At 37.3% G+C, this 20,808-nt stretch overlaps 1 protein-coding gene across 1 annotated transcript in view; it reads left to right on the forward strand.

Moving 5' to 3' along the window:
* The first annotated feature begins 290 nt into the window (after positions 1–290).
* NAMPT (nicotinamide phosphoribosyltransferase) overlaps positions 291–20,808 on the forward strand; it is a 49,511-nt gene continuing 28,993 nt past the window's right edge. Inside the window, exons 1-4 of the mRNA XM_049893519.1 lie at positions 291–591; positions 10,376–10,532; positions 12,689–12,792; positions 14,655–14,783. Of these exons, the coding sequence (XP_049749476.1) occupies positions 535–591; positions 10,376–10,532; positions 12,689–12,792; positions 14,655–14,783 (447 nt within the window). The 5' untranslated portion in view covers positions 291–534. The remainder of the gene's footprint in view (positions 592–10,375; positions 10,533–12,688; positions 12,793–14,654; positions 14,784–20,808) is intronic.

Genomic DNA, 20,808 nt, shown 5'->3' on the forward strand with positions numbered 1-20,808 from the left:
GGACTGGGTAAGGCAGGAAAGTCCACGCAGGGCGGGCAAGCCGCCTAATCGCAGGAAGAGCGAGACTGGGAAAGCCCCTCCGGCCCCCGCCCCGCTGTGCCGGGCAGAGAAACGAAACCCCGGCCAGCTCCCGGGTCACACGCCGGGGCTGCCGGCTCGGAGGAAAAGCGCGTGCCTCACGTCCTCCCTCCTAGCCCCGCCCCCTGCGCGGTGCGCACGCGCCGGCCGCCCCGTCCCGCCCCCTTCTCGTCCCCGCCGGGGTAATGGGGTGGGGGCGGGGGAGCCGAGGTGGGGAGGCCGCCCGGGCTCCTAGACTGCGAGCACGCGAGCCACCGCCACCACCGCCGCCGCGTCACAGCTCCCGGGCCCGCCCGTCCCTGGCCCCTCCTTCCCGCGCCGCGTCCCCCTTCTCTTGCCCTCCCCCTCGGACCGAGCGGTGACTTAAGCAACGGAGTGCAGTGAAGCCCATTATTCTCCTTCCTAGCAGCCGCTCTGCGGAGCCTGTAGCGCGCGGCCCTCACACTCCGGCCCGAGATGAATGCCGCGGCAGAAGCCGAGTTCAATATCCTTCTGGCCACCGACTCCTACAAGGTAGAGGCTCGGGGCGGAGGCAGGTGACCAAGGAGGAGGGGGCGCGTCGCGGACAGGCGGGAGAGTGGCCGGGTCTGGGGTCGTGGCGCGGGGCGGCCCCGAGGGAAGGCGCGGACGGGTGGGCAGGCGGCGGCAGCGGGGCAGGTGAAGCTGGCGCCTCAACGGGAAGGAGGTGGATGGAGGAGGGATGGAGGGATGGACGACGGGAGGCGGGGCCTACGGTGCGCGGTAGGGGGGCGCGGCGAGGGGCTGAGGCGGGCCCGCGGCAGGCGCCGCCTGCCAGCCAGGCTTGGGGCTCGGCCGGCGCCGTGGGGTCGGGACCGGGGAGGCTCGGGCGTTCCCTGCCGAGCGCACACGCTCCCTGCGAGCGCGGCCTCTTGGCCTCGGACTGGGTTGGGCTGGGCGAGGACTTGCCGGAGGAGAGGGTCGGTTAGGTAACGGCCCCTGGGGTTTGGGGATGGAGACAGGGAGAGGGGTTTGAGAAATGGGGTTTTCCATGCCCAGTGGGGTCCGATCCACTCGCCCCTTGCTGGGCAGGTACGACCCTTCTCGAGGAAGGAGTGGGTGAGATGCTGGGAGAGGCATCGGAGCAGCCGCGTTCTGCCTGTAGCCTCTGCCCGTAGCCTCGGTGTGGAGGACACATGTCTGACCCCTGTTTCGGTGCTGGACCCGACCCACTCCATTGGCTGCGTTTCAAACTCCTTTGCTCCTGGTGATCACTTACGCTCCTTATCCGGTGATTCAAGGGCCGATCCGCTCTTACTCCATTGGGTTCACTACAGTATTTCTGTGAAAAGGAAAGTGAAACACGAGGAGTCGAAGAACTACAGATTTAACCTTGGGGAATTTGTTAGAGAAGGAAGTGGCACATTTGTGTTAGCATGCCTATTGGACACTTGCATGGATAGCTGCCCCATTAATTTATTTGAAACACACGTTAGTAAAGTGAAGAGAAAAAATCTAGCAAGTATTCTTTCCCTTGGTTTCTAAATTATATGAGGTAAACTGGACTATACTAAATTTTGTTAGCTAGGACACTTAAAAAGAAGAAATGTCAAACCAGAAACCCCACTTGTACAAAATGAATTTTAGTGTTTTATTTGAGCAACAAGGTGGCTTGGCATATAGTGGTAAAGCATAGTACTCTCAAGGTTTTTTTTGTTGTTGTCGTTTGCTTTTTGTTTCTTTGTTTTTAACCGTCCTTATATATTCCGAGAAAGTGCTTTGGAATCCCAGTTTACTTAAGTTCTGTTTTGTCGGTTTCTTTACAATCGGTTTAAGATTCTGTTTATGATACTAAGATGGGTTATTATTTAAAGTAGAGCTAAGTTTCACTAACAAGTGGTCTTTTATATGGAAATTTAAAGTGATATTGTACACTACTATAAGGGGATCATAATACTGTCAAGTTTTAATGGTTTACTTGGCCCTAAAACATCCTCTTGTGTTCATTTAGTTCAATTATAGTGTTTTTGGTATCTTTAATACTGGTTTTAGAATGGTTTCATTCACAGTTTTGATTTTTTAAGCTAAATCTTTAAAAGAGTTTTTGGATTTTTAACGAGCTGACTTATGAAATTATTGAATTGAAAATGGAAAATGTAGTCAGAGAAAGTTGACTGGTCTAGCTTTTAAAAGCAAAATAATGCTAGTTCCTTTAGTTTTTAGTTCCACTAGCCATAAGGAATGTAAAATTGCTTTAATGTCATTTTCCTGGAGTGGTTTTAAAACGTTAGAATAGTGGATTATCGTAAGGTTTTCCAGTCTCTTAGCAAGGCATACTTAACTGCACTATTAGGGTTTGCATCTATTTATAAAATCTGTTCCAGTCTGTTTTCAAATCAGGCTGGTACCTTTTCTAATATGAAACCTTTTCAGAAGATTCATATCTCATACCTGTTGCAGTTGACTCGATTCCAACTTATTTTTTTTTTTTTTTTTTTTATAGGACAGGGTAGAACCGTCCATTAGGGTTTTAGTCAGTTTTTTCTTCCACCACTCCCTATGCTTCTACATCACCTCAGAAGTATTCAGTCGGGTTAATATATTTGATACCAGCAGCTTACAGAAGTACAGTAAAATATTCCATGGTCACATTTTAGTCCTAAATTTCATTTTTCCTTACATTTCTAGTGGTCTTTATAGCCTGTTTTCCATCTTTGCCTTTCTATATTACGTAAATAATCTCTAGAGGTTAGAAGTAATGAAACTTTTGTTTGTAAATTGCGTAAGAATGTTGCATGTCCTTATCAGTGCTTACAAACTGTTGGCCAGTTGTGTTGATGAAAGAAAGCAGGATGTTGATTTTTTTTTTTTTTTTTTTAACTGAAGGAGGAGTAATTACTGTATAAGCACTATGACTTGGAATCGACTGGAGGGCAATGGGTTTGGGGTTTTTGTTTTTGTTTTTGTTTTTATGAACTATGGAAGTTTTTTAGAAGTAGATGTGGTGGGCAAGCACTTGACAACGTGTAGGAGTTTTGTTTTTCCTTATATTCCCTCAAGAGGATTTAGGACAATTTGGAACTATGTATTAATTTCTATAACCTCATACTTTATTGTATATCATAAGATAATCTGATTTCACACAGGTATATGTGGTTGTTGCTTGATTTTCATCCTAGGTTCTTGTTACAAATAAAAAGAACACTTAATCTTAAGCGCTTATCATTTGTTATTTTCAAAATACCGTATTTTCCCCCAAATAACATGCCCACACATGTAACGTACAGAAATGACGAGGTAAAACAGTTCTGGCTTAGCATGCCCATGCACATACAACACGTCTTGTGACATTTCCAGAAGTGAATTTTGACTTCATTTACCCATCCTCCCCTATTACAGGTAAATCATATTGTTCTGTCCGTTTTCTTTTGTTCCATTCATTTTCTCTAATCTCCTTTTTATGTGTATAAAAATACTGTGAAAATGTTCCTTTTGGTCATAATTCTATAACAGAGGTATAAGCCATGGTCAAGAAGTCATGGATCCAGTTTGGTACTCCCCCAGTAATTGGAAAATGAACAATCAAAACTGCACGTTTGTTTCTGTTAAGTTGATCATTACAGCATGTTAGTTTGAATGCAAAAACCTTATCAGGTTGTTTTAAGTGAAACCATTAGATTATGTTTAGGTCTGGTTATTTCATCGTTTGACTTCTTAGTGTCAATCAAAGTCAGCAACATGTAAAAAAAAAAATGGCATAGCTAATGTGTGTGGAGGGGAAGGGGTTACGAGGTTGGCCCAAAAAAACGTGTGATCCTCCTGTTATTTGCAAAAATAAATACAGTAGTTAAAGGCAAAATTATCTATCGGGTTGTATTTATAATGTGCTAAGCCAGCTAAGGAACCCTGGCAGCACAGTGGTTAAGAGCTCCGCTGCTGACCAGAAGACCAGCAGTTGGAATCCACCAGCTGCTCCTTGGAAACCATATGGGGCAGTTCTACTCTGCCCTATAGGGTCACTATGAGTCGGAATCGACTGGATGGCAGTGGGTTTGGGTTTTTTTTTATTTGTTTGTTTGTTTTAAGCCAGCTAAGGAAAGGTGTATTTGGGCTAATCTTAGCCATTGCAGTGCTGAAGTATCATTGGGAACTCTTTCATAAAGGAGACAAATTTGTTTTTCCATTTTATCTCTGGGGTAGCCATTAGTCAGTTCCCAGATAACTGTGTATCATTAAAAAATGCTTTTCTGTCCCTTTCTTTTTTTCCCCTTGCCCCTATTTTGATACCGTTTGTAACAAAGTACAGCAGAGAATAGTTTTAACATTTCAGAACATTTTACCTGTAGCAGATTAATGGAAAATATTGTCAGAACAGATTTATTTGAATTTATGCTAATTGTGATACAGTCAGAGAGAATGATATCTAGTGTACAAATCCCTAAGCAATTTACAGTTTAAACCACATCACACATTAGTTGTTAAATGCACTGTCCAGTGTCAGTTGCTTCTCAAAAAATCACTTGTAAGTTGGTTATCTAGAACTCAGCACATTTGCATCCGTTCATTTAATAAATATTAGAGATCTGTTAGGTATTATAAAAGAAGACAAGGATGGGATAGTATCTGACATTTCAATATGGGAAAAAGTTAATTTTAGAGAAGTTACAAAGAGGTGTGTAATTTATATATTGTGATTAGGCACCCAAGACAGCTTTTTAAAAAAGATTTTACTTCATTAATGGCAAAATAACAGATTTTAGGTGTTTGAGATTTTTTGAAGAAAAGGTTTAGAAATAGAGGAGAATCATCATGGGGGCAAGTTAGTCCTGCCTGGGACTTTAGTTTCTTAGTGTTCTGTGTAACAGAATTATCAATTCTTAAAGATACCTGTGACATTTTGCATATATTTTAATTTCCCAATAAATTTTATATTATAAATTATAAGAAAAACTTAAGCAACAGAAACAAAATTACATATATAAATCATGAATATACATAATAGGAAGATTAATTTAGGTCAGTAATAATTGTATAATATAAAACAAAAATATCAGAAGCTAGTATCCTCTTTGGGAGTTGATGAAATCTCTCATTTGAGGTTGTGGCAAACAAGAAATACAAGTGGTCAGGAGGTTTAAGTTAAGAGGCTATATAATAATTATAGCAGGCTTTGCAGTTTCTTCCCTTCCTGAGAATGATGTAATACAGAAATCCTTAAGCAGTATTTATAAAGTGGCTATTGTTTCATAAAGCCAAATAGCAGTGAATTATTTTCTGGAGCAACAGAAGGATATCCAGGACTTGAGAAATGTTTAAATAATATTGAAAAGAAGAATCAGTTATGATTTTTGCTGTTTGTAGCACATTAGCTTTGAAGAGGCAGAAAGTCTTAGCCAGTGTAGGTTGAATGGATCCTCTTCTGCTTGTCCTTAGGTGCTGTATAGGTAATATAACTTGCTCTGTGACCGTGTTCTCTTACATGTACATCTTACTGCTAAAATGTTGGTTTGAAATTATTTCTTAGCAGTTAAAAATAGAATAATTAGAACTGGAAAAGTAGGTTAGTAGTAGCTATCTTTGGTCACCTGATCCCATTTTGGAAGGAAAGCTCTTCGAAAGACATTACATCGACCTTATGGGAAATCTAGAGAAGCTCAGCAGAAAATCAGCCTTTGCTCTCACAGAAAGATTCAGTGTAACTCAAATAGTTCTCCAAAAAAAAATTTTTTAAGCTATTTACTTGGAACAAGGATTCTTGGCATTGGAAATACAGTTTTTTAATGCATTTGTTTGGCTAACATATCATAATGGGAAAAGATGCCTTTTTTATACATGTGGGGTTAGACCTTTTTGTTTTAGGCATTAAAATAAGACCAGTTGTTATTATGTGCTAAATAATAATTTTCAGAAGGTTGACTTTTCATGAAGTAAATCAATCACATAACAGTGAAATTAAGTTCTATTAAAAGCTGCCTTTCCCCCTGTGCCTATGCCTTTTACTATACATACATTTACATACAGCACTGCTCTGTTAGCTGCAGGAGGTCCATGCCAGTTTAGGAAACCCTTTTTTAAGGATAAGGTTTGCTGAGGATAGTTTAGAAATTTCTAGTTTTCTCTACAACATGTGAATAATTTTAAAGTTTAAATCCTGTCACATATTTTACAGTGATGGAAGCCAAAGCAGTGTTAAAGTTTATTAATGTGATCACTTCAATTATGAACACTGAAGCTTTTTATTAGTATTACTTATCATACTTGAAACTGAGCTCTTGATTTTTCTACCCATTTCTTCCCCACCTCAATAAATGGCGCTATTACTCACTAGCTCCTCAAGGCCGTAATATCTAGAGGGCATCCTTAATTCCCCTGCTTCTCTTATCCCTCACTTTCGTTCTATCAGTCTAGCTTTCTTTTATCTCCAAAGATACTGGGAATCTGTCCAGTTCTTTCATCTCCTAACCTAGTCTCCTGCAGTAGCCTCTTAACTGGTACGCCTGGTTCCACTCTGATCATCCTATAATCTGTTCTTCACCCCACACACCTAGGCTGGTCCTTTTAAAATGTGTATCAGATCATATTTACCCCAGGTTAAAATTTATTAAATGCTTCCCATGGCACCTAATACAATATCTCAGCTCCTTATAATTGTCTGTAAGCCTTTTGTCATCTTGTTCCTTGCCCATCTTCTCTGATCTCACCATGTACTGCCCCAGTTCTCTAAGCACTAACTAAACTAGCCTTCATTCTATCCCTTATGCCAAGACATTTCCTGCCTCAGGCCTTTTATGCTTGTTATTTCATCAGTCTAGGGTACTGTTTGAGGTTCCCTGAATGGCACAAATGATTCGCCCTTGACTACTAATCTAAAGGTTGGCACTTCAAACCCACCCAGCAGCTGTGTGGAAGAAAGGTCTGGTGATCTGCTTCTATAAAAATTATAACCAATAAAACCCTATGGAGCATTTCCACTAACATATAGGGCTCCCATGAGTCAAAATTGATGCTACAGCAATAAACTTGAGGGTTTTTTTTTTTTTTCTTTTGGTTTAGAGTGCCTTTTATTTGACTGTCTCCTTGTCATTTAAGTCTTGCTCAAATGTTACCTGCTCAGAGAAGTCTCCCAAACCTTCTCTAGCATATCATTCTTTTTAACATCCATTTGAATCTGAAATTATTTTGTTTACTGTTATTCTCTTCCCTTTTCAGCCGTCATTAGCTCTATGAGAATAGGGACCACATCTAATTTACTTCCACACCTTCAGCATCTCAAACAGTGCTGGATACATAGTAGGTACAGGGTATGTATTTGTGAATGAATGAACTACTTTTTACAGTTTATTGATTTGAATTTTTGCTATGTTATCCCATTTTCTGGTGAAGATTCCAAGGGATTCAGATGGCCAGTTAGCAGAGAGTAAAATTAAGAAGAAAATAAACCTAGCAAAACTATTAAATCATCTATTGGCTGTACTCTTACAATAATATTTACTAAGAAGCTCTGCTTAAATTTTTTCCTATTAAAACAATGGGTATATACCAGTGTAAATAGATTAAACATGTTATTGTATTCTGCTATAAACTTCTTGGACGTGGATTGTTGTTGGATGCCATTTAGTCGATTTTGACTCATAGGAACCTCATGTGACAGAGTAGAGCTGCCCCATAGTGTTTTCTTGGCTGTTCTAACCCATCAGCCGCTCTGCAGGAGAAGGATGTGGCAGTCTTACTTCCATAAAGATTACAGCCTTGAAAACCTTATCTTCAGTTCTACTCTGTTTTATAGCATCACTGTGAGTCGGAACCAACTGGACAGCGACAGGCTTAATCTTTATGGAAGCAGATCATCAGGTCTTTCTCCCTTGGAACCATTGGGTAGGTTTGAACGGCACCAGTCTTTTGGTTAGCAGCAGAACACTTCACTGTTTGTACCACCAGGTCACCTTAGGGTGTGGGTAGGTGGTAATAGTAAATTGTTGCATGGTTAATTGCCTGAGATTGCCTAGTGTGTTGATGCCTTAGATTCTCTAGTTAAATTCAAAAACTATTCTGTTAAGTTCCTCCAAAGAATATTTTAGAAGTCATACTTTAATCCTAGATAACTTTGTGTTTTCAGAAAAGGCATCCTAATATTTATGCAAAAGTAGGTTATAAAGTACTATAATTTAAAACAAAAAAAAAAACGGCTTAAAGTAAAGCTTTAAAATTACAAACATTGAATTGTTTTCCAGAACTGGAACTGTATTTATATAATGGAAAATTTTTGGTATTCTTTTAAACCAAGATGGAATTAAATAATTTAGAGACATTTTCATTCAGCTTTTGACTGCTTAGTCTTCTCAAAAGAGGAAAATAATACTTTGAAATCTGATAGAAGTGCATCTGAACTGTGAAGAAGGTTGAACTATTGAGAGACACAACTATGAATCTGACTTTTATAAACTTACACTTTGTGATCCAACCTTTTTTTTCGAATTTTACTTTATCATGGGTGAGTTTTTTCTACTTCAATTTATTATTCCCGCTAAAGGAGTTGAAATTATTTAGACAGTAAGCTGGAAGTTTTTATTTTGACATGCATTTTGGGTTCATTTTTAGGTGTTGTCTTTTCCTAATCAATTTCTTAAGTAGCTAAAGTAATGATCACTTGTATTTATTACTAGGCCATCATTCATGCGTGTGTGTGTGTGTGTGTGTGTGTTGTCTATATTTTAGTGAATTGGCTAGTAGATTTTATTGCTTTGAATTTTCTATTAGCTATTTCACCTAGCTACTTCTTAAATCTTACTAAAACTGCAGTCATATCAGTCCCTGAGTTTTAACCTGAAAACACTGACATGTATTTCTAGTTTTGATGAGGCCTCCTGTACGTTTAGGTTAGTATCTAGATATCTGGTGTACCTAAGCAAAACAGAAAGCTCCAGCTCTCCTGCCTAACTTAGTTATCAGACCACATATTAACATAAAGATTCACATCTAAGGTTACCTTTTGAGCAGCATAGAAGTGCTGTGCTGTTTCTGTAGGATTGGAGGTAAGCTTCTACTATGGGGGGAAAAAAAACACAACAGTGCTATCCAGTCGATTCCGACTCATAGTGACCCTATGCAATGCCCCATAGGGTTTCCGAGGAGCGCCTGGCAGAAACAGGAAATTAAATGTATTAAATGTGTGATCTTTTGATCCATCTGTAGAGGACTTTCATTCAGAAGTGTCAATGGAAAGACACTCATTTTAGAAGTTTTGGGCTAAGCCAGGTTAGCTTAAGTTAAAGCTAAGTTTTACCAGGACTGAGATTGTGCAGCCAAATTAAAGAAAAACTTTGGCTTTCCTAAGCTTGAGATCAGAGGTAAGGAGGAAAAATGGTTTGTATTCACAGTGTTTATCTATGAAACTTGTTCTGCAAAGATTTATTCCACTATTTTCCTGATTTACCCCATATCTTAAACTTTTAAGGCATTATTACTCCTGCTCTTCCATCTGTACAAATACACATTATTCTTCCAGTTATTTTTTACTGGTAAAAATGTTTTAATGTAGTTAAAACATTGAAATAAAATTCAAATTATAGTAAGCACTCATTTTTTAGTTTTTTTTTCCGCCTTGAAAACAGAAGCAGATAGATTTTCAATAGTAGCTCTCACCCAAGTTCATAGAAAAGAAATTTGTGAAAAGACCTCTTCCTAGTTTTAAACTCCTAAGGACTTGATGTTACATTTTGTAAGCATTTATTTCCAATTTCCAATTAGGAGGCAATTTTTTTTTTAAAGAATGATTACAGAACAATATTTTTCTGCTCCTGTTGCTCTCGTCCAGGTTTTTATAGTGTTAACTCTGAAGGCTAAAAGAGGATCACTTTCAGTACCTCATTATACAGATGAAGCAGTAGATTCATAAGAAGTCATTGGTTACTGACTTACAGAATATACCGCATCTAGAAAAAAATCTAGAGAGTAACAAGTACCAAACTCTGCTGACTTCAGTATGTGCTCCGGGCTTCTCTCCTTTCCTGAACAAAGGACTGTTCCCCATGACCTAATGAAATCCCTATTTTATTTTAAGTGTCCAGCTTAAAGGCTTTGTACCTCCTTAAGTTCAGCAGGTTTGTTTATAAAACTTAATACTGTCTTGTGGTTTTGCCTTTAAGGTACTGAACTATTAAAATTATCTTAATAAGTTAAGATACTTATTTTTTATTCTGTACAGCCAGGAAACTCAGATGATCAATAGCAAGTAAGAAATATAGTTTCTCCAGTTTTGAAATAATTTCAAGCCTTTTCTGTTGTGATTTATATTCTACTCTTCTGATGTTTTCTAACTGAAGTATTTCTCTTTATATAGGTTACTCACTATAAACAATACCCACCCAACACAAGCAAAGTTTATTCCTACTTCGAATGCCGTGAAAAGAAGACAGAAAATGCCAAAGGAAGGAAGGTGAAATACGAGGAAACAGTATTTTATGGGTTGCAGTACATTCTTAATAAGTACTTAAGAGGTATTACTTTTCCTAGTATATTTTAAAACACTGCTTTTATATAACTTCATAATTTTCCTCCTGTTATTGTTATTGGAAGTAACTTTGAGTAGTCAATTTTGATATTTAATGAATAAAATGATAATTTACTTAATTATAACTACTTTAGGAGTTGTTTGGGAAAAAATTTTTCGTCTGTTAATTTGATTGCATTGAATAGTGTAATTCAGGTTATGTGTTTGGTATTCTAAATATCAGAAATACCACATTTTCTGAGATGGATAAGTTTTGGGATAAGCATAGGAAAGTCGGTAATTTTCTGAGGCTAATCTGGTTAGCTGATAGACTTTATTCATTAATGGAAAGTAAAGGATTTGTTATTGACCTGGGAACTCATTTTGAACTATGGTAGCAATTACTACAAAAATATTAGAACATTTTTATGCTAGTTAGTTTTACCTTAAAGGCCTGTTTTTCAAAAGTACACATCATGTAGACTTAGTCTCAAATGCATTTCAAAGCAGAGAAATCCCCAAATTCATTTCCATGTTTTTTTTGTTTTTTAATTATTTTATAACAGAATTTCCAGGGGGGGAATCATTCCTGGCATTTTTATACATCTTAGAAAATTTTGTCTCTCATCTTTTGATATAAAAATAATCTCAGAATTGAACACAAGATTAAGTTGAATTTTGAAATACAAATAATAGCCCCTTTCTGTAATCTTGCAATTTTAAGACCAGACAGTTCAGAAATGTTACACTATTGAAAACTTAGCCAGAAATCAAAAGTACTTCTGTGCCCCAAGAGTAACCAAGATACTTTAAATGAATTAACTAGTTTATCTTATCTAGAGAAAGTTACTAAAGATTAATGGCACACTGTAATTCACTTCTGCAGCTTTAAACACTTAGTAAAATATAATCTATTATTAATTATAGCTAAAATTTATAGATCGCCTAATATGGGTGAGGAACCCTGGTGGTGCAGTGGTTAAGCATTTAGCTGCTAACCAAAAGATCAGCAGTTCAAATCTGCCAGCCACTCCTTGGAAACCCTGTGAAGCAGTTCTCCTCTGTCCTGTGGAATCACTATGAGTCGGAATCAACTTGACAGCATTAAGTTTTAATATGGGCCAGCATTTATGTAAATGCTTCCTTAGTCTTAACTCGTTTAGTCATCACAACCACCTTTTAAGTAGTTTGTTTACTATTCTGTTTTTATAGATAAGGAAATTTTGAAAATTCTGATTTACCAACCCTGAAGACATCCTTCATTTTAATCACAAGGGAGTACGGTTTTTTCCCCATTTAACCCTATTATTGTACTTCTCCAGTATTTGAAAGGGCCATAGTCACCATTTGACTTCTTTAAATGCCTCTTAAGTGTGGCAGTTGTTTTAGTTTAATGAACACCTGTCTCTCTAAAACAGGACTGAATCCAATACTTTCTGTCAATGGATTATCAGATATTATCAGTGGTGCATGAAATGAGGAACTGACATGTATTTATGTAAGGGTGCTTTTCTGTTTTGTGCCCAATATCATACTAGGGGTTTTACATGTAGTTTAATTCCCACAGCAGACCTATGAACTACATGTACTTATCCTTATTTATAGGTGAGGTATTAAATTTGCCTTAATCCCCTACTTAAACATAGGTAACTTTGAGTACCTAGTCCTTTTGTTTTGTTTATTGAACTAAACCTTGCTATTAGTTCAGTTGGCCTATAGTATGAGCATTACCTGAATAATGTGAGAAAGTTCACTTGGAAAAAATGAAAAAATACGAACTTTTGAATGGTCTGTATTAAAAACTTACCTTCTCAAATTTGAAGATATATAAATTAATAGAGATAGAAAAGATATCTTCTAATATTGAGTTAATTCACTGTTGATTTTTAAGAGTATTATGCATTTAGTAAAAAAAATGTTTTCTACTGCATGTCTGCTTTTAAAATAAGAAATTGACATTTATGCTTAGAGTGAGTGATTGGAAGTTAAAAGTGCTGATTCCTTTTCTGGCCCTGCTGTTGACTGTGGATGTGTCATTTAACCTCTTAGTTCTTATATTTTCATGCACAGAATGGGTGAAATAGCTAGGGACATTAATTCTATGGCGGTTTAACAGCACACAATGCCTTTAGAAGTATAAGCGAGAAATGTTTATCATTTTAGGTAAAGTGGTGACCGAAGAGAAAATCCAGGAAGCCAAAGAGGTTTACAAAGAGCATTTCCAAGATGATGTCTTCAATGAAAAGGGATGGAACTACATTCTTGATGTAGGAAATGGTTTCATGTTTTAACCTGTTTTGGTTTTTGCTTTTAGTTCAAAATTTCTTACAAAGGAATAGATGATTAGACTGTAAATATAACTTTTTTTTTCTGTTTGTGACCTGAATATAATAGCTATTTTAGACATTGTTGTGAAAAGTTATGGGTAACATTTAATAAATTTGCTTTCTATGGCAAATTGTTAGCAGATCTAAGTAATTTGTTATAATATAAACAAAAGTAATTTGTTGTAATATAAACAAGTTATAATTTGAATAACCAGAATTTGTTGGAAAGGTCATTTCATCATTTCTTTGAAGATACATAATAAAGAGCATGGTTATTTCGCTATTTCAGAATTTAGGTCCTTTTCCTTGACTGTAGATTATCTATGAAAATAGATGCTGTGAGTCTATCACTACACAATAATTCTGGGAAATTTCCTAACTGAATAGGCAGAATGGTTTGGTACAGATCCATTTCCTTTATCCCTCGTTGTACTGTGATATTCATATGTAGCATGTTTGGATCTAATGTTTGAACTTCTGGGCATCCAGAGATGTGGAAATTGACATGTAAAAAGTGACTGCAGTTTTCTTTATTACAAATATAGATTGGAAATGTCAGAAACTGTCATAGAAACATGCTGTTAAGTTTTAATCAAGTTGTGCCTTAAAAATGAAAGCTTTTTCCTTCTAAAGACTATAAAACACAAAATAAAATATTTTTAACTTTCATGCGCATATTATAATATTGAGTTTTACAACTTGCTAATTACGGGCCTTTGAAGAAGGGTCGCTATGAGTCGGCAACAGGTTTGGTTTTGGTTATACTCATTAATATAATCCCCAGTGGCCAGGGTGATAAATCTTTCATTATATATATGTTCAGAGAATCTGAGAATTCCTAGATTCTCTGGAGATAATCTTGTCTAACCCAGTTTTACAAACATAACATCTAAGACTCAGAGGTGTTAAGTGACTTGTCCCAGGTCTCCCTGCCGATTTTCTGTCAAAGCCCAGGATTTCAAAGACAGCATCCTTTGTTATGATGCCTCCAGTATGGCTCATTAAACAGGTTTTTTTTTACTTAATTGCTGCATTAATAAGTCAGTTAAACAAGATTTGGGTATTGGTTGCCAAGGCTCATAGAAAGTATAGTTATGATTGACCCATCTCATGGTTTCAAGTCTAACAGAATAAAATGAAGCCCTGTTTAAGGTTGTTGGCAACACAAAAAGTAGCCGGGATTTCTCTTGTGTTTTTTTGTTTTCCTCTTTAATAGCTATCCCTTCTTTATCAGTCAGTTTAAATTTAGCCTTTCTTTTATGAAAACCCTATGGGACAGTTCTGCTCTGCCCTTTAGGGTCGCTATGAGTAGAATTGACTCGATGGCACTGGGTTTTATGAGTAGAATTGACTCAAAGGCAATGAGTTTTATGAAAATGGCCTATTAAAAGAAAGGTAATTATCTTGGAATACTTTTGGAATGTGTTAGAATAAACTCATCTTTTTTTTTTCTGAAAGGGTGGGGGAACTTTTTCTTTAGTTCAGTATGAAATTATCTCCCCCCAAAAAAAAAAATTTTTTTTTCTAGTGATAGATGCTCCTAGCAGAAGCTCTTTGACAGCATAAAATTTAAAAATTAATATCAGAGCTTAAACTGTTAATAATTTTAGCTAATTTTAAGAGGATAAGGATATTCTGATTAGATTACTAACACTATAATAATAACATCTACAGTCGCAGTTTCAATGACAAAAGCTTCTGTGACAGTAAAATTAGCATCTGCAAAATATAAAGAACCTTATTAAAACAGGTAATTGAGTATAATCTGTTGAATAAATAAATTCTTTATTGTCTCCCACCAGAAACATGAGGGGAAACTTCCAATAGAAGTAAAAGCTGTTCCTGAGGGCTCTGTCATTCCCAGAGGAAACGTTCTCTTCACAGTAGAAAACACAGACCCAGAGTGTTACTGGCTTACAAATTGGATTGAGGTGAAAAATTTTTTTTTTTTAATTATTTTTCTTTAATTGAAGATGTAAAGACCGTTGAACTGGGAGTCTGGTTTAGAATTTACTAATAAGCTGTATGGAGCTCTGGTGGCACAGTGGTTAAGCTCTCAGCTACCAACCAAAAGGTCGGTGGTTCAAACCCACCAGCCACTCTGTAGGAGAATGATGTGGCAATCTGCTTCTGTAAAGATTTAAAGCCTTGGAAACCCTTATGGGGCAGTTCTACTCTGTCTGTAGGGTCGCTATGAGTTGGAATCAACTCGACACCAATGGACAATGCCTTATAATTTACTTAACCTTTCCAGGCCTCAGTTTCCTCATCTATAAAATGACAGTTGAAAATAACCTTTAAGGTTCCTTCTAATAAAATCTAATGTTCTGAGATTTACTCTAAATCAAATTAATAACAGTTATTACTTTTAAAGCTCAGTTGGCTTCCATCTTATTTGTTGCCATCTTAAATGTAAATTATCTTAGAACAAAATTAGAAAAAAGGCTCTGGGAAGTTTTTAGTAACTTGAGACATTTTATGGATATTCTATTTCAGTTAGACTAAAGGAATTTTGTTCTAACTTCTAATAAGTAATTTCTTCAGCCTTATCTAGTTATAGGCCCTGGATTCTATCATCTGATATGTTTCCGCCTCGCCTCTTGCTTAATACATTCAGGAGTCGTTCATATTTCATTTCTAAGCCTAAAAGGAAGGGGGGTACATTATGGGCTCTGGGTTTATTGCAAACCTTTTTCTTTTCCTTGCATCAGTATCTAAGCAGTCATATTTTTTCACATGGTTGAAGTTTCGATACTAATAATCTAACTTCTCAGTAGTTTGAGATTTTATCTATAAGAGGAAATACCGTCGAAAGTAACTCTCTGAGACATGTTTACTTAATGCTTATAATTGACTCTTATTAGTTTATTGGTTAAGCTAATTTGTTGTTATATTATAAAATAATACATTTGAGGTTTATAAAGACTGGAAATTTTTTTGAAAAAGAAAATATTTGAAATACGTTTTTGCTCAGTTGACAAGTTGTTAAAAACTTTCTTATTAGACTCTTGATGGGCCATTAACTAATAATAGGTTAATAAGCACCTCAGAAAAAATGTGCAGTTAACTAAAATAAAAATCTAAATAGCCTGCTGACTAGGTAGGTATTAACTAAAGTAGAGGAGAATGTATTGTACTAGTTTTTGTAAGCTGTTGTAGTATTTGTACTGGTAAATACCGATTTTGAGGCCATGGCGTTACATAACACAAAAGAAAAAGAGTTCTTAACCACATCATCTAGTCTCACCTTTTACCTAAACTGCCAAAAGATCCCAAACAGATAAATCTTACTTTAAAAATCATGATCTATGGATAATCTTTTTTTTCATTTTTTTTTTTTTAGTTTCCTGATTGAAGATATAATCAATAAGGACTATCCCTTGTGTCTAACTGAACTTCCCTAAAGCAGATATTTATGGAACTAGAGAGCTGGTTACCATTCTGCCTTGCTTCATACGCATTTTCCTTTAGCCTCTTCTAGCCTTTTAGGAGCTCTGGTGGCGCAGTGGTTAAAACGCTTGGCTGCTAACCAAAAAGGTCGGTGGTTCAGACCCACTGACCAATCCAAGGGAAGATGTGGCAATCCACTTCCGTAAGGATTTATAGCCTTGGAAACCCTGTGGGGCAGTTCTACCCTGTGAGTTGGAATTGACTCAACAGTCATGGATTTTTTTTTGTTTGTTTTACTAGGCTTTTAAAAAATATTTCAGAGAGCCTGTTCAATAACCGTTGTTATTTTTGGTCTATTTCAGTAAGAAACCATAAAATAAAAAATGTAATATCTAGACATCTTAGAGTGGTAGTTTGTTAGCAAGTGTATGAATATTACCCTTTTTAATACAAAAAATTGTTAAACATAAAATCTAATATTTGAGACTCAGATTTTGTACAAAGAATGTTACATAAACCCTTGTTTTCTGTTGCTTATAACCCAAAACAGAACTTACATCAACTTTACCCTTTTTTCTACTAATATAAAAAAAAGAAACCACTTGCTGTCAAGTCAGATCCAACTCAGGTAGACCCCATGTGTGTCCGAGTAGAGCTCTGCTCCACAGCCCTTTCTTCTGAGGCACCTCTGGGTAGACTCCAACCACCAGCCTCTCAGTTAGGAGATGGGTGCTTAACTGTTTGCACCACCCAGGAGTACCTCTACTGATAAATTATGTTTTTAGTAACTTCTGTCCTTGGTAGGTATTTTTATTTAAAGCACAAAAGTTTAGGGTCTGATACTATCCCACATTGTAGTTTGTTACAGATCCTATGTTGTTGTCAGTTTTTTAATTGTGTTTATTTTGAATAACCACATCTTCAGAATAGATTTCTTCATAGTTACTTTGTATCCTCTGAGATTTTGAGGGGGGAGAGTGGAGAAGGTTCATCCTACCCTTATCAATCCTTAATTCCAGATTTAAGTAGTCCTGGTGGCACAACAGTTAAGCGCTTGGCTGCTAACTGAAAGGTTGGTGGTTCAGACCCACCCAGTGGCTCCAAAGGAGAAAGACCTGGCAATCTCCTCTGTCACATGGGATCGTTATGAGTCAGAATCGATGTGACTGCATACAACAACAATCCCACATTTACCACCTTATATTAGGACTCTGTTACCCAGCCCAGCAAACTTGTTTGTGACAAACTTGAAAATGTGCTTCAGATAGTCCTTAATTTAAAACTTTTAAATAATAGTACAAATAGTACTTCTTCCAATTTCTCACTGTATGTTTAATGTTATTAATAACTGTACATTGATTGTTATTTACCAGGTAGCTGTTGTTAGGTGCTGTTGAGTCAGTTCCAAATGATAGCAGCCCTACAGGACAGAGTAGAACTGCCCCATAGGGTTTCCAAGGAGTGACTGGTGGATTTCAACTTCTGATCTTTTGGTTAGCGGCCGAGCTCTTAAAACCACTATGTCGCCAGGGTTCCAAGTAGTGGTACAGTGAATTTTAAAACCAACTACAATTACTGAATTGTTTTATCAATTTCATTATTAGTGCTAGAAGTAACCTTAGTCCTCTAATCAGATTTCGAAACATGTTTTAAGAGACCATATGGGTTTTGCAAAACTGTCTCAGGCTCACCAAAGAGGCTAAAGAGCAAGCACATTGGGCTAAACTTAACCCTCTCTCCCACCAGAAAGCAAAATTTCTCTGCTATAGAAAAGAAAACAGGACTTTAAAAACCATTACATTAATCAAATGCCCCCCTCAGATGAGGAAATGGAGCTCTGAGAGATAAATGGACTATTAAACAGAGTAGGTCCAATGCCCTTTCTATACAATAGTTTCTCATTCTTTCAGATTTTTTATTATGCACATTAACATTATGATAAACACTTCTTAAATGAAATCTGCAGGTTCGTTTGCCTGAAGTTTTTATTTTTGTGTGGGAAAATCGCTGTTTTGTCAAAGTTTCTAACAAGGCCATTTTATTAGACCTTGGTTGGATTAACCCAAACTAACGTGCTTTTTTTTTTTCCTTACTTACATCTACAGTAATCTTTTTGAAAAGGGAGTTGTTATAGTAAGTGTAATTTAAGCTGATTTTATAGGACAGTGGAAAGGAAAAGGCAATATGAAGAATCACTGCTTAATAATCCTTTCCCTCCTTTTCTGGCATTTTTCCAGGGGTAAGGTTAATCTACTACCTTTAAAACACAACAATATTTGAGTTGGATTAAAATGTGAAAGTTGATTGAATTAAACTCAGCAAGTGAATCTTGATTGAGTACCAGCTATATACAAAAAAAAATACTGAGCACAGAATTTAGAGTGATACGACTAATACTTGGGGTGGGGGGCAATTCATTCTTAACTAACTACTAATGTAAATAAGTGTTTTATTGACTATACAAAGGCATTTGACTGTTAAAGTTGCAAATGATGGGAATTTCAGAACACTTAATTGTGCTCATGAGGAACCTGTACATTTAAACAGAACGGGGGATACTGCATGGTTTAAAGTCAGGAAAGGCGTGCATCAGGGTTGTGTCCTTTCATCGTACTTATTCAGTCTGTATGCTGAGCAAACAATCCAAGAAGCTGGGCTATATGCAGAACAGGGCATCAAGATTGGAGGAAAACTGATTAACAACTTGCAGTACGCAGATGACACAACCTTGCTTGCTGAAAGCAAAGAGGACTTGAAGCACTTATTGATGAAGATCAAAGAGTACAACCTTCAGTATGGATTGCACCTCAAATAAAGAAAACAGAAATCCTCACAAGTGAACCAATAAACATCATGATAAACGGAGAAAAGATTGAGGTTGTCAAGGATTTCATTTTACTTGCATCCACAGTCAACACCCATGGAAGCAGCAGTCAGGAAATCAAAAGACACATTGCATTGGCAAATCTGCTGCAAAAGATCTCTTTAAAGTGTTAATAAGCAAAGATGTTATTTTAAGCACTAAGGTGTGCCTGACGCAAGCCATGGTATTTTCAGTGCCCTCATATGCATTCAAAAGCTGTAAATGAATAAGGAGGACTGAAAAAGAATCGACGCCTTTGAATTATGGTGTTGGTGAAGACTATTGAATATACCATGGACTGCCAAAAGAACGAACAAATCTGTCTTGGAAGAAGTCCTGCCAGAATGTCCCTTAGGAGCAAGAATGGGGAGACTTCATCTCACAAACTTTGGACATGTTTTCAGGAGGGACCAGACCCTGGAGAAGGACATCATGTTTGGTTAAATAGAGGGTGAGTGAAAATGACAAGTTTTTCAATGAGATGGGTTGACACAGTGGCTGCAACAGTGTGCTAAAGCATAACAACAATTGTGAGGACGATGCAGGACCGGGCAGTGTTTCGTTCTGTTGTACGTAGGGTCACTATGAGTTGAAAACGACTTGTTGGCACCTAACAGCAACAATGTAGGTAAGAGTTAGTGCTGAGTTAGTAGCAAAAAAAAAAACTTCATTCCATCTAAGGAAAAGGAAAATAAATAAGCTTTTTATAAAGGGGAAGAGGAATTGAGGAAATGGCACAGTGCTTTTAGAATGGCAAATAAACCAATAGGGATGGCAGTGTACTCATGAAAGATGTAGGTAAACATTTAGATGGTAGACAGGTCAAGATTAGGGATCGTCTTAAATTCTCTATGAAATGACTTTTTTCCCCCTGTGGATAATAGATAGCCAATAAAGGCTTTTAAGGAATGAAGTAACCTAAATAAAACTTGTTTTAGAAAAATAACTGATGATAATATGAATAATAAGTTTAGAGAAGATAAAGATTAGAGGGGAGGGTATTCACTGAATATGATATGGACTGCCAGAACAATGAACAGATCTGTGCTGGAAGAAGTACAGCCAGAATGCACCTTAGAAGCCTCACATGCTTGCAAAAGCTGGACAATGAATAAGGAAGACTGAAGAAGAATTGATGGCTTTTCTGAATTACAGTGTTGGTGAAGAATACTATGTCATGAACTGCCAGAAGGATGAACAAGTCTGTCTTGGAAGAAGTACAGCCAAAATGCTCACTAGAAGTAAGGATGGCAAGACTTTGTCTTACATACTTTGGACGTGTTCTCAGGAGAGTCCAGTCCCTAGAGAAGGACATCGTGCTTGGTACAGTAGAGGGTTAGCAAAAAAGGGGAAGACCCGCAACGAAATGGATTGACACAGTGGCTGCAACAATGGGCTCAACCATAACAATGATGGTGAGGACGGCGCAGGACTGGGCAGTATTTCATTCTGTTGTACATAGGGTTGCTATGAGTCAGAACAGACTTGACAGCACCTAACAACAACAACAGGAAGCAATGCTTCATTTCCCCATTTAGGATCTTATGCAATAGACAGTGTATAACAAAATGAACAGTGACCTTGCAGTTTTATAACAAATCCAAAAATGTTTCTATGGTTTTCTTATAATTATCTTTGATAAAAAGCTAAGGGAATAAAGTAAAGCGTAAGTCAGCGAATAGAGTTCTCTACAGTTAAGCTGA

Source organism: Elephas maximus, chromosome 8 (genome assembly GCF_024166365.1).
Source record: "Elephas maximus indicus isolate mEleMax1 chromosome 8, mEleMax1 primary haplotype, whole genome shotgun sequence".
NCBI lineage: Eukaryota > Metazoa > Chordata > Mammalia > Proboscidea > Elephantidae > Elephas > Elephas maximus.